Source organism: Scyliorhinus torazame, chromosome 9 (assembly GCF_047496885.1).
Source record: "Scyliorhinus torazame isolate Kashiwa2021f chromosome 9, sScyTor2.1, whole genome shotgun sequence".
Taxonomy (NCBI): Eukaryota; Metazoa; Chordata; class Chondrichthyes; order Carcharhiniformes; family Scyliorhinidae; genus Scyliorhinus; species Scyliorhinus torazame.
The window spans coordinates 272,049,302-272,061,625 of NC_092715.1; the positions used below are offsets into that span (position 1 = coordinate 272,049,302).

The following is a 12,324-nucleotide window of genomic DNA, read 5'->3' on the forward strand; positions in this document are numbered from 1 at the left end:
TGAGGGGTTTGACAGGATAGATGGTGGGAGAATTCCCCCTCACTGGGGTGTCATAATAGTCTCTGAATAAGGGGCCAGGCATTTAAGACTGAAATTAAATGCAATTTCTTCACACAAAGAGTTGTGAATCTTTGGAATTCTTTCATCAGAGTGAACTGTAACTGCTCAATTGTTGAGTGTATTCAAGTTAGAGATTGATAGGTATTTGAATCTTGGGCACAGGATGCGGGGTGGTGAGGAGGGATTGAGGGTGGCACAGGATAGCTGAGTTAGAAGATCAGCAATGATTTGAGTAAATGGGTGAATATGTTCGAAGGGTCATGTGACCTACATTGTTCCTATTTCTTATGTTGTTACATATTGTGATACATGCCATTTAGATAGCACAGCCAATAGCTGGAAAGGGAGAGAATGCAGAATTATTGCAGTTCAGCTCGGGGATAGTAAACTTTTCTGCATAATATAAAAAATAAAATGTTTTAGACTGTCTCTGAACTTCAAAATTATAAATGCTTTCGTTTTGAAGCATAATTTCAACCAAGTTGCCTTCCTACATATCATTCAATCAGTGAAGCTGGGAAATCAGATTACTGCCTTGTATCTCAAGGATGTGTACATCCGTATTGGAATCAGGGAAGTCCGTAAGAACCTCAGGTTCAATATTGATATTCATTACTGATACCTGCCACCTCACAAGATAGATACTCTATTTTTGAACCTTAAGTTGCTGTACTGAAAGACTATATTGCTCTCACCCTATTTAGATTCAGAGTTAGTGGGTATATGTCTACATGATAGATATTCTATCTTACTGTGATCTCTGCACATCCTAGATTTCTAACTAAAGTAGTATCAGAATTCTGTTCAACTCAGCACTACTGTTTAACCATGCCCCATAGAAGTTTAATGTTTCACTGATGTTAATCAGATACACTTTGTGTGTCCTACTATTATTCCAGTCTGTGTCTCCTGAGCTTAAAACCAAGGCAGGCATCCAGTGATTAAACCAAGACATTCTACATGTTACTTCAGATAAAACACATACAAACCTCAGTTAGGCAACATTCAAAGATAACTGGAGTGCAGCTGCCTGGGGTTATCCACATGCACATCTTCAACATTCCAATTAAAAGAGCTGCAGGTCTTTCAGTTATGCCCCCCAAATTTCAGTTGTTTTACATCAAATGTATAAGAAATCTACTCTGAATTTATATCTTTTATTTGATAAGTAATCCATAAGACAGCATGGAGTGACGATAGTTTGTTCATGGCTGCTCCAATTAGTGCACGTTGCGATTCCCAATTACCTGCACTAGGTACAGTGGGTGGCAGACTAACCTGGGCACTGATCTCTCCTTCATTTCCTTCAGGGTATCCTTTTCTCAGTCAATTGGGTCGAGGACTTGCTTCCAGCTTTGCCATGCCATCGTGAACCAACGTTTGCTACTTTTCCTTGTCACAGGCATTGTGCCATGAAGCAATATCTGGATTTGTCCCTTTCCTGCAATTGTGACACTGTGCTTCATACTCAATCATTTGTATGATGGTGAAAATGCAAATATTCTGGCTCTTGAGTAATTCACACCATGTCAGAGGTGTTATGTGTTTGAATTTTGTGTAGGTGAGGGTACTGACTGAAGAAGGTTCCACCAGAAAGGCACTTACAGAGTCACTGAAGCAAAGACTTCATGTTGCAACAAAAGAGAAATCAGCATATGAGGAAATGCACCGGAAGACCACCGGAGAACTGGATAGAAAGGTTAGCGTGGGTGCCCACTTTTCTAGGAGATTGGGACATGTCACCAAGATGCAAGTGTGAAATTTGAGAACAAGGATGTACATTTCCACATCTTTCTGTGATGAATTTGCAGTCTGGGATATAAAGTATTGCAGTGAAATCCTCTGCTGTAAATCCTTGTTTGATTTGTAAATATCTAATTGTATGAGTCAGATCTGATATGTTATTCCTGAAACAGCTTTGCGTTTAACTGAATTAAATACTCAGCCTTAAGTTGCTTTGTTTTTCACACTAAGGTAAAGGCTAATTGAATAATTTTCAAAACCAAAACAAACCTTAATTTTGTTTCTTAAGGTTACTCATCAATCTGACACCACACACCGACATAAATCCTCAAATAGGCCTCAATACTGCAGGTGGAAACCGCTGCAAAATTGCTCGGCCCAGCTGACTCCAGGGTTCTCTAGGCAGCCCAATAAGGGCTTGTGCAACCTCCGCTCTCCCTGCGCAAGACAAATAGTGTGGAGGGAACCCATGGGTGAAGACTTCCTGTGCAGGAAGTTGTTACTTCTCATTCATTTGTGGCTTGGTGTGGGACAAGAGGTCAGTGGACTGAGCAAGCTGAGGAATATGGGCCTTCAGATGGGCAGCAGTGAATATAAGATGGTATAGGGGTAGGAAAGAAGCTCAAGGAATGCAATTCGGTCTGGATTAGGTGAGGTTAGCCTCTCTGCATGGACCCTGAGAGTGGGTTTGTGGAGACTGTGGAAGGGCTTTCAAAGATGTCCATGCTCCACTGGAATCTTTCAACTAACCCTTCATCTGGCATCACTATAGTCTCTCCTTAATTCATCCTTAATGTCTCTCCCAATTACGATTGTATGTTCCTATTCATGCTGCTCCATTGGCTGCCTGGACAGAAGAATTTGGTGCTGTTTAGGATGAGTCTGTTAGACCGCTGGGTTCTCCCTGATTTCTGAGAAAGGCCCATGATACATTTTGCGTGTATAACACACCTATTCATTCACAGATTGCATTACCACAGTATGCCGAATCAGTCCATATGAATATGTTGGAATAATAGAATTTACCATTAATATGATGCACGTCACTCTTCCGGTGGCGGCCATAGAGTGAATGGTCGCACATTTGGTGTCTCCCGCTCGAGGTGGATCTTTTCGGTCCTTCCCCACCCGAATTGTGTGGTGTTGGATGGCAGAAGGTGCACGAGCACTGAGGAAGGTAAAACTCCTCTGGTGGGACTGGTTTATGGCTCATCGGACGAGGAGTGTAACGAGAAATGGACGGCAACTTGAGCAAGAAGTTATTTGTGGTGTGACACAGGAGAAGATGACAGAGAGCAGGGGGCATCGCTGCCCACTCCCCAGTGGTCTACGGTGCACCTGGTGGAATTACTCAACAGCAAGTTCCTGCAGCAGAGGAAGGAGGCCTCAGAGGACCTGGCTAAGGTGGTGGAGCCGCTTAGGGCGGCAATTGAGCTCGTGGAGCAGAGGCAGGAGGCCCAGGGCCCGGCGATCCAAAAGGTGGAGGATTCGGTAGGGGAGCATGAGGATTGGTTGACCTCACTGGAGTCAGAGATGGGGATGGTGACGAACAGCTCAAAAAGGCTGAGCGAGAAGCTGGAGGACCTTGAGAACTGTTCCAGGAGACAAAACCTTCCGATGGTGGGGACGCCTGAAAGCGTTGAAGGCGGGGAGGCGCCAAGTACGAGGCGAACATGCTGGAGAAGCTGATGGGGGAGGGGGTCTTTGACCGTCCTCGCGAGGTGGATCGATCGCACAGGGCGCTGAGCAGGAGGCCGCAGGTGAGGGAGACGCCGAGGGCGATGGTGGTGAAGCGGAATTGTTTCCTTGACGAGGAGAAGATCTTGAGAGCGAGGCAAACCAAGAAGCGCACCTGGGAGGGGAGCGAGCTGCGGGTATATCCGGATCTGGGAATGGAGTTGGCCCAGCAGAGGGCCGGGTATAACCAGATCAAGCTGCCCTCTGCAAGAAGGGTGTTCTCGACCCTGCTCACTTGTGAGTTACGCACCAGGAGCAAGAGTTTTATTTTGACTTGCTGGAGGAGGCAAAGGGCTTTGAGAGACTATGGACTGGGAGGAGTATGAGGACATTGAACTTTAGAGTGGTGTTTGTGTAAAATGTGAGCACGCGAGGTGGGTGGATTGGCCAAGGTCACGACGAAGAGAGTGGGGAGGGTGAGTGTGCCTTTTGTTTTTCCTTTGTGGTTTGGAGTGATGCAGGTGGAGGGGCGGACTGGGGGGATGAGAGGTAGTCAGAGGCCTCAGGTGGAGGCTGGTTGGGCTGGTTGATGGGAGTGAAATGGGGGGTTGCCAAGAGGAAGGGGGGGGGATGTTTTTTTTGTTTGGTATGGGAGTAGCGGGGAGGGATGCTGACGTGGGTGTGGTTGGTGTGGCACAGTTGGGTAGGCAGGGATGGCGGCAGACACCCTGGGGCGGGCTTGGGAAAGTGTGAGACGTGGACTTGGGGCGGGGGGGGCGGGCTGGCTAAAGAAGGGGTATGTCTGATCGGCAGGGAGGGGGCGGGGAGCCCCCTGACCTCGCTGGTTACGTGGAACGTGCGGGGCCTGAATGGGCCGGTTAAACGGTTGCGTGTTTTTGCACACTTTTGTGTTCCTTCAGGAGACGCACCTGACACTGGGAGTTCGGAAGAGGCTGAGGAAGGGATGGGGGCAGGTGTTCCACTCAGGGTTGGACATGAAGAGGAGGGGGGTGGTAGTGCTGGTCAACAAGAGAGTGGCCTTCGAGGTGGGTAGTATTGTAACGGACCCTGGGGGTAAAAACGTGATTATTAGTGGAAAGCTGCAATGTTCTGATGAATGTTTATGCCCTAAATATGTTCGAATTTATGGGGCGGGTGTTAGGGAATATCTCAGATCTGGACCGGCTGGTCAGGGGGCGTGATTTTAACACGGTTTTGAATCCGAGGATGGAACGGTCATGTCCCAGGTCATTGAAGGTATTGACAGTGGCGAGAGAGCTGGGGGGGTTCATGGACCAGATGGGGGGCGGACCCATGAAGGTTTGGGAGGCCGAGGGCGAAGGAGTTCCCATACTTCGCGCACATGCGCTGGGTGTACCCCGGGATTGATTTTTTTAGTGATGGACAAGACACTGTTGGTGGGGGTAACTGACTCGGAGTATTTGCCGATCGTGGTCTCTGACCTCACGCCGCACTGGGTGGACTTGCGGGTGGTTCAGGGGGAGACCCAGCGACCACAGAGGAGGTTGGATGTGGGCTTGTTGGCGGATGAGGGGGTGTATGAGAGGGTGAGAGGAGCCGGACAAGGGGGTGTGCGAGAGGGTGAGGACAGCCGGACAAGGGGGTGTGCGAGAGGGTGAGGTCAGCCAGATGAGGGGGTGTGCGAGAGGGTGAGGGGAGCCGGATGAGGGGGTGTGCGAGAGGGTGAGGGGAGCCGGATGAGGGGGTGTGCGAGAGGGTGAGGGGAGCCGGATGAGGGGGTGTATGAGAGGGTGAGGGGAGCCGGATGAGGGAGTGTGCGAGAGGGTGAGGGGAGCCGGATGAGGGGGTGAGCGACAAGGTGAGGGTGACCAGATGAGGGGGGGTGTGAGAGGAGCCTGAGGAAGGGGTGAGCGAGAGGGTGAGGACAGCCGGAGGAGGGGATGTGCGAGAGGGTGAGAGTGACAAGATGAGGGGGTGTGCGAGAGGGTGAGGGGAGCCGGATGAGGGGGTGTGCGAGAGGGTGAGGGGAGCCGGATGAGGGGGTGTGCGAGAGGGTGAGGGGAGCCAGATGAGTGAGTGTGCGAGAGGGTGAGGGGAGCCGAATGAGGGGGTCTGTGAGAGGGTGAGGGTGACCAGATGAGGGGGTGTGCAAGAGGGTGAGGACAGCCAGATGAGGGGGTGTGCGAGAGGGTGAGGGTGACCAGATGAGGGTGTTTGTGAGAGGGTGAGGACAGCCGGATGAGGGGGTTTGCGTGAGGGTGAGGGGAGCCGGATGAGGGAGTGTGCGAGAGGGTGAGGGGAGCCGGATGAGGGGGTGTGCGAGAGGGTGAGGACAGCCAGATGAGGGGGTGTGCGAGAGGGTGAGGGGAGCCGGATGAGGGGGTGTGCGAGAGGGTGAGGACAGCCGGATGAGGGGGTGCGCGAGAGGGTGAGGACAGCCGGATGAGGGGGTGTGCGAGAGGGTGAGGACAGCCGGATGAGGGGGTGTGCGAGAGGGTGAGGGGAGCCAGATGAGGGGGTGTGCGAGAGGGTGAGGGGAGCCGAATGAGGGGTTCTGTGAGAGGGTGAGGGTGACCAGATGAGGGGGTGTGCAAGAGGGTGAGGACAGCCAGATGAGGGGGTTTGTGAGAGGGTGAGGGGAGCCGGATGAGGGGGTTTGCGTGAGGGTGAGGGGAGCCGGATGAGGGGGTCTGTGAGAGGGTGAGGGTGACCAGATGAGGGGGTGTGCGAGAGGGTGAGGGGAGCCGGATGAGGGGGTGTGCAAGAGGGCGAGGGGAGCCAGATGAGGGGGTGTGCGAGAGGGTGAGGACAGCCGGATGAGGGGGTGTGCGAGAGGGTGAGGACAGCCGGATGAGGGGGTGTGCGAGAGGGTGAGGACAGCCGGATGAGGGGGTGTGCGAGAGGGTGAGGACAGCCGGATGAGGGGGTGTGCGAGAGGGTGAGGACAGCCGGATGAGGGGGTGTGCGAGAGGGTGAGGGGAGCCAGATGAGGGGGTGTGCGAGAGGGTGAGGGGAGCCGGATGAGGGGGTGTGCGAGAGGGTGAGGGGAGCCAGATGAGGGGGTGTGCGAGAGGGTGAGGGGAGCCGAATGAGGGGGTCTGTGAGAGGGTGAGGGTGACCAGATGAGGGGGTGTGCAAGAGGGTGAGGGTGACCAGATGAGGGTGTTTGTGAGAGGGTGAGGACAGCCGGATGAGGGGGTTTGCGAGAGGGTGAGGGGAGCCGGATGAGGGGGTGTGCGAGAGGGTGAGGGGAGCCGGATGAGGGTGTTTGTGAGAGGGTGAGGGGAGCCGAATGAGGGGGTGTGCGAGAGGGTGAGGGTGACCAGATGAGGGTGTTTGTGAGAGGGTGAGGACAGCCGGATGAGGGGGTTTGCGTGAGGGTGAGGGGAGCCGGATGAGGGAGTGTGCAAGAGGGTGAGGGGAGCCGGATGAGGGTGTTTGTGAGAGGGTGAGGGGAGCCGGATGAGGGGGTGTGCGAGAGGGTGAGGACAGCCGGATGAGGGGGTGTGCGAGAGGGTGAGGGGAGCCGGATGAGGGGGTGTGCAAGAGGGTGAGGGGAGCCAGATTAGTGAGTGTGCGAGAGGGTGAGGGGAGCCGAATGAGGGGGTCTGTGAGAGGGTGAGGGTGACCAGATGAGGGGGTGTGCGAGAGGGTGAGGGTGACCAGATGAGGGGGTGTGCGAGAGGGTGAGGGGAGCCGGATGAGTGAGTGTGCGAGAGGGTGAGGGTGACCAGATGAGGGGGTGTGCGAGAGGGTGAGGGGAGGCGGATGAGGGGGTGTGCGAGAGGGTGAGGGGAGCCGGATGAGGGGGTGTGCGAGAGGGTGAGGGGAGCCGGATGAGGGTGTTTGCGAGAGGGTGAGGGGAGCCGAATGAGGGGGTGTGCGAGAGGGTGAGGGGAGGCGGATGAGGGGGTGTGCGAGAGGGTGAGGGGAGCCGGACAAGGCGTTGTGGGCAGAAAGACACGGGGGGAGGTCACGGCCTCCACACTGTGGGAGGCACTTAAGGCCGTAGTCAGGGGCGAATTTCTCTCGATCTGGGCGCATAGGGAGAGGGGGGAAGAAGAGGAAAGAGGCGAGTCTCGAGGATGAGATTTTGAGGGTGGATTGAAGGTATTTCATTGCCCCGGAGGAGGGGCTACTAACGAAGAGGCAGAGGCTCCAGATGGAGTTTGGGTTGGTGGCCAAGGGGAAGGCGGTGGGGCAATTCTGGGGGGCCAGCGGGGCAGTGTGCGAGTATGGGTAAAAGCAAGCAGGCTGTTGGCGCATCAACTGAGGAAGCAGGCAGCAGCAAGGGAGATTGGCAGGGTGAGAGGGACAAGGTGGTGTTGGACCCAGAGGGGGCGAATGGCATGTTTAAGGCCTGCTACAGAAGCTTGTATGAGCCAGAGCCCCGGCCTGCCGCGAAAGGCATGAGATGGTTTTCGGACGGGCTGGAGTTCCCGAGGATGGAGGAGGAGATGGTGCAGGGGTTGGGGACGCTGATTGAGCTGTGGAAGGTGATGGACAGCGCAGGCACGCTGGTTGGGTTCCCAGTTCGGTTTTACAGGAGGTTTGGTGCGGAGCTGGGACCCCTGCTGGTGGGGACATATAATGAAGCGAGGGGAAGGCGGGGGGGGGAAAGCACCCTCCACATTGTCGCAGGCGTCCATTTTGCTGATCTTATAGAATCATAGAATTTACAGTGCAGAAGGAGGCCATTCAACCATCGAGTCTGCACCGGCCGTTGGAAAGAGCACCCTACTTAAGCCCACACCTCCACCCTATCCCCCAAACCCAGTAGCCCTACTGAACATTTTACACTAAGGGGCAATTTAGCATGGCCAATCCACCTGACCTGCACATCTTTGGACTGTGGGAGGAAACCGGAGCACCCGGAGGAAACCCACGCACACACGGGGAGAACGTGCAGACTCCGCACAGACAGTGACCCAAGCCGGGAATCGAACCTGGGACCCTGGCGCTGTGAGGCAGCAGTGCTAACCACTGTGCCAGTGTGGGTCGTACCGCCCGATTTCACTGAGAAAGATGAATGAGAGGTTGTTAGTGAAGGTGCTGGCGTTGCGGATAGAGGACTTTGTGCCGGGGGTGATAGGGGAGGACCAGGCAGCGTTTATGAAGGGACAGCAGCTGTCGGCAAATGTGTGCAGGTTGCTCAATGTTATTATGATGCCCTCGGAGGGGCAAGAGGTAGAAGTGGTGGTGGCAATGGAAGGAGAGAAGGCTTTCGATCGGGTGGAGCAGGCATATTTGTTGGAGGTGTTGGACCGGTTAGAATTAGGCCAGGGCTTTGGGGATTGGGTTCAGCTGCTGTACAGGGCACCTATGGCTAGTGTCCGAATGAACAGGCCAAGTTTGGGTTACTTTGGGCTGGGTCGGGGAGCGAGGCAGGGGTGGCCGCTCTCCCATGCGGACGGTATTCTGTTATACATTTTGGATCCGGTGGGCAGTTTTGACAGGGTCACGGAGATCCTGAGGGAATTTGCCTGTTTTTCAGGATATAAATTGAACATTGGGAAAAGGTGTTCCCAATTAATGATAGAGGGCAGGAGAGGGTGCGAGGGGAGTTAACGTTCCGGGTGGTGGGGGCGGGTTTTCGGTATCCCGGGATACGGGTGGCGCACAGCTGGGCAGAGCTGCATTGCTGAATTTGGCGCGACTGATGGATGGAATGAGGGGGATTTTAAGAGGTGGGATGTGTTGCCGTTATCACTGGCTGGGAATGTGCAGACTGTGAAAATGACGGTGCTGCACAGGTTACTGTTCGTGTTCCAGAACCTCCCCATCTTTGTTCCCAAGTCCTTTTTCAGGAAGGTAAACAGAATAATTTCAGGGTTTGTGTGGGCAGGGAAGACCCCACAGGTGAGGAGCGTGTTTTTGGAGAGGGGGCGTGGTGGGGGGAGGGCGGTGGTGGGGCTGGCAATGCTGAGTTTGGTGAAGAATTAGTGGACGGTGAATATCGCTTGGGTCAGGAAATGGGGAGTGGAGGAGGTGTCAGTGTGGGAGTGGATGGAGGATGCGCCGTGTTGGGGGACGGGTTGTCAGTGCCCTTTCCGCTTTCACCGGTCCGGTATTCCATGAGCCCAGTCTCAGCTTTGCGAGGGTGGGCAGCACGGTGGCTCAGTGGGTTAACCCTGCTGCCTCACGGCGCCGAGGTCCCAGGTTCGATCCCGGCTCTGGGTCACTGTCTGTGTGGAGTTTGCACATTCTCCCCGTGTTTGCATGGGTTTCGCCCCCACAACCCAAACATGTGCAGGGTAGGTGGATTGGCCATGCTAAATTGCCCCTTAATTGGAAAAAATGAATTGGGCACTCTAAATTTATTTTTAAAAAGCTTTGCGAGGGTGGAACCAGTGCAGGCAACTTGGAGGGCAGGGCGCTGTGGCCGCCGATAGGTGACAATCAACAAAGAACAAAGAACAAAGAAATGTACAGCACAGGAACAGGCCCTTCGGCCCTCCAAGCCTGTGCCGACCATGCTGCCCGACTAAACTACAATCTTCTACACTTCCTGGGTCCGTATCCTTCTATTCCCATCCTATTCATATATTTGTCAAGATGCCCCTTAAATGTCCCTATCGTCCCTGCCTCCACTACCTCCTCCGGTAGCGAGTTCCAGGCACCCACTACCCTCTGCGTAAAAAACTTGCCTCGTACATCTACTCTAAACCTTGCCCCTCTCACCTTAAACCTATGCCCCCTAGTAATTGACCCCTCTACCCTGGGGAAAAGCCTCTGACTATCCACTCTGTCTATGCCCCTCATAATTTTGTATACCTCTATCAGGTCTCCTCTCAACCTCCTTCGTTCCAGTGAGAACAAACCGAGTTTATTCAACCGCTCCTCATAGCTAATGCCCTCCATACCAGGCAACATTCTGGTAAATCTCTTCTGCACCCTCTCTAAAGCCTCCACATCCTTCTGGTAGTGTGGCGACCAGAATTGAACACTATACTCCAAGTGTGGCCTAACTAAGGTTCTATACAGCTGCAACATGACTTGCCAATTCTTATACTCAATGCCCCGGCCAATGAAGGCAAGCATGCCGTATGCCTTCTTGACGACCTTCTCCACCTGTGTTGCCCCTTTCAATGACCTGTGGACCTGTACTCCTAGATCTCTTTGACTTTCAATACTCTTGAGGGTTCTACCATTCACTGTATATTCCCTACCTGCATTAGACCTTCCAAAATGCATTACCTCACATTTGTCCGGATTAAACTCCATCTGCCATCTCTCCGCCCAAGTCTCCAGACAATCTAAATCCTGCTGTATCCTCCGACAGTCCTCATCGCTATCCGCAATTCCACCAACCTTTGTGTCGTCTGCAAACTTACTAATCAGACCAGTTACATTTTCCTCCAAATCATTTATATATACGACAAAGAGCAAAGGTCCCAGCACTGATCCCTGTGGAACACCACTGGTCACAGCCCTCCAATTAGAAAAGCATCCCTCCATTGCTACTCTCTGCCTTCTATGGCCTAGCCAGTTCTGTATCCACCTTGCCAGCTCACCCCTGATCCCGTGTGACTTCACCTTTTGTAATAGTCTACCATGAGGGACCTTGGCAAAGGCCTTACTGAAGTCCATATAGACAACATCTACTGCCCTACCTGCATCAATCATCTTAGTGACCTCCTCGAAAAACTCTATCAAGTTAGTGAGACACGACCTCCCCTTCACAAAACCGTGCTGCCTCTCACTAATACGTCCATTTGCTTCCAAATGGGAGTAGATCCTGTCTCGAAGAATTCTCTCCAGTAATTTCCCTACCACTGAAGTAAGGCTCACCGGCCTGTAGTTCCCGGGATTATCCTTGCTACCCTTCTTAAACAGAGGAACAACATTGGCTATTCTCCAGTCCTCCGGGACATCCCCTGAAGACAGCGAGGATCCAAAGATTTCTGTCAAGGCCTCAGCAATTTCCTCTCCAGCCTCCTTCAGTATTCTGGGGTAGATCCCATCAGGCCCTGGGGACTTATCTACCTTAATATTTTTTAAGACACCCAACACCTCGTCTTTTTGGATCACAATGTGACCCAGGCTATCTACACACCCTTCTCCAGACTCAACATCTACCAATTTCTTCTCTTTGGTGAATACTGATGCAAAGTATTCATTTAGTACCTCGCCCATTTCCTCTGGCTCCACACATAGATTCCCTTGCCTATCCTTCAGTGGGCCAACCCTTTCCCTGGCTACCCTCCGGGTCTGGATGCGAGGTTCCGGGGGTGGCAGCGGGTGAGAAGAGTATTTCAGGGACCTGCTTGAACGGGACACGTTTGCTGGCCTGGAAGAGCCGGAGGAAATGTATGAGTTGCCCAAAGGGAATGGCTTCATGTACCTGCAGGTGAGGGACTTTGTGAGGAGAGAGATGCCGCCCTTCCCGGGGCTGCCGCCTCTGGTGCTGCAAGATGAACTGTTGTCCGAGAATGACATTGGGGAGGGGAGTGTCAGACATTTCTGGAGAGTTGTTGGACGCTCTGGTGGAGGGGATCAAGCGCAAATGGGAGGAGGAGTTTGGGGGGGGGGGGGTTGTGAGGGTGCCTTGCAGAGAGTGAACGCGTCCTCGCCATGCGCGTGGTTAAGCCTCATCCAATTTAAGGTGGTGCATAGGGCCCACATGACAGTTGCAAGACTGAGTCGGTTCTTTGAGGGGGTGGAGTAGAGGTGTGGGCGTTGTACAGGGAGCCAACAAATCACGTCCACATGTTCTGGGCATTCCAAAGTTGATGGGGTTCTGGCAGGGGTTTTGTTGGGGTGGTACGGTAGCACAGTGGTTACCACTGCTCCCTCACACCGCCAGGGACCCGGGTACAGTTCCAGCCTTGGGTCACTGTCTGTGTGGAGTCTGCACGTTCT

The 12,324-nt window shown here is 53.4% G+C and overlaps 1 protein-coding gene across 8 annotated transcripts in view; it reads left to right on the top strand.

The window, feature by feature from the left end:
* cntln (centlein, centrosomal protein) overlaps nt 1-12,324 on the top strand; it is a 725,020-nt gene that overhangs the window by 599,906 nt on the left and 112,790 nt on the right. For all 8 annotated transcript variants that reach the window (XM_072517511.1, XM_072517513.1, XM_072517506.1 and 5 more), the window contains exon 23: nt 1,622-1,759. In XM_072517511.1, the coding sequence (XP_072373612.1) occupies nt 1,622-1,759 (138 nt within the window). The remainder of the gene's footprint in view (nt 1-1,621; nt 1,760-12,324) is intronic.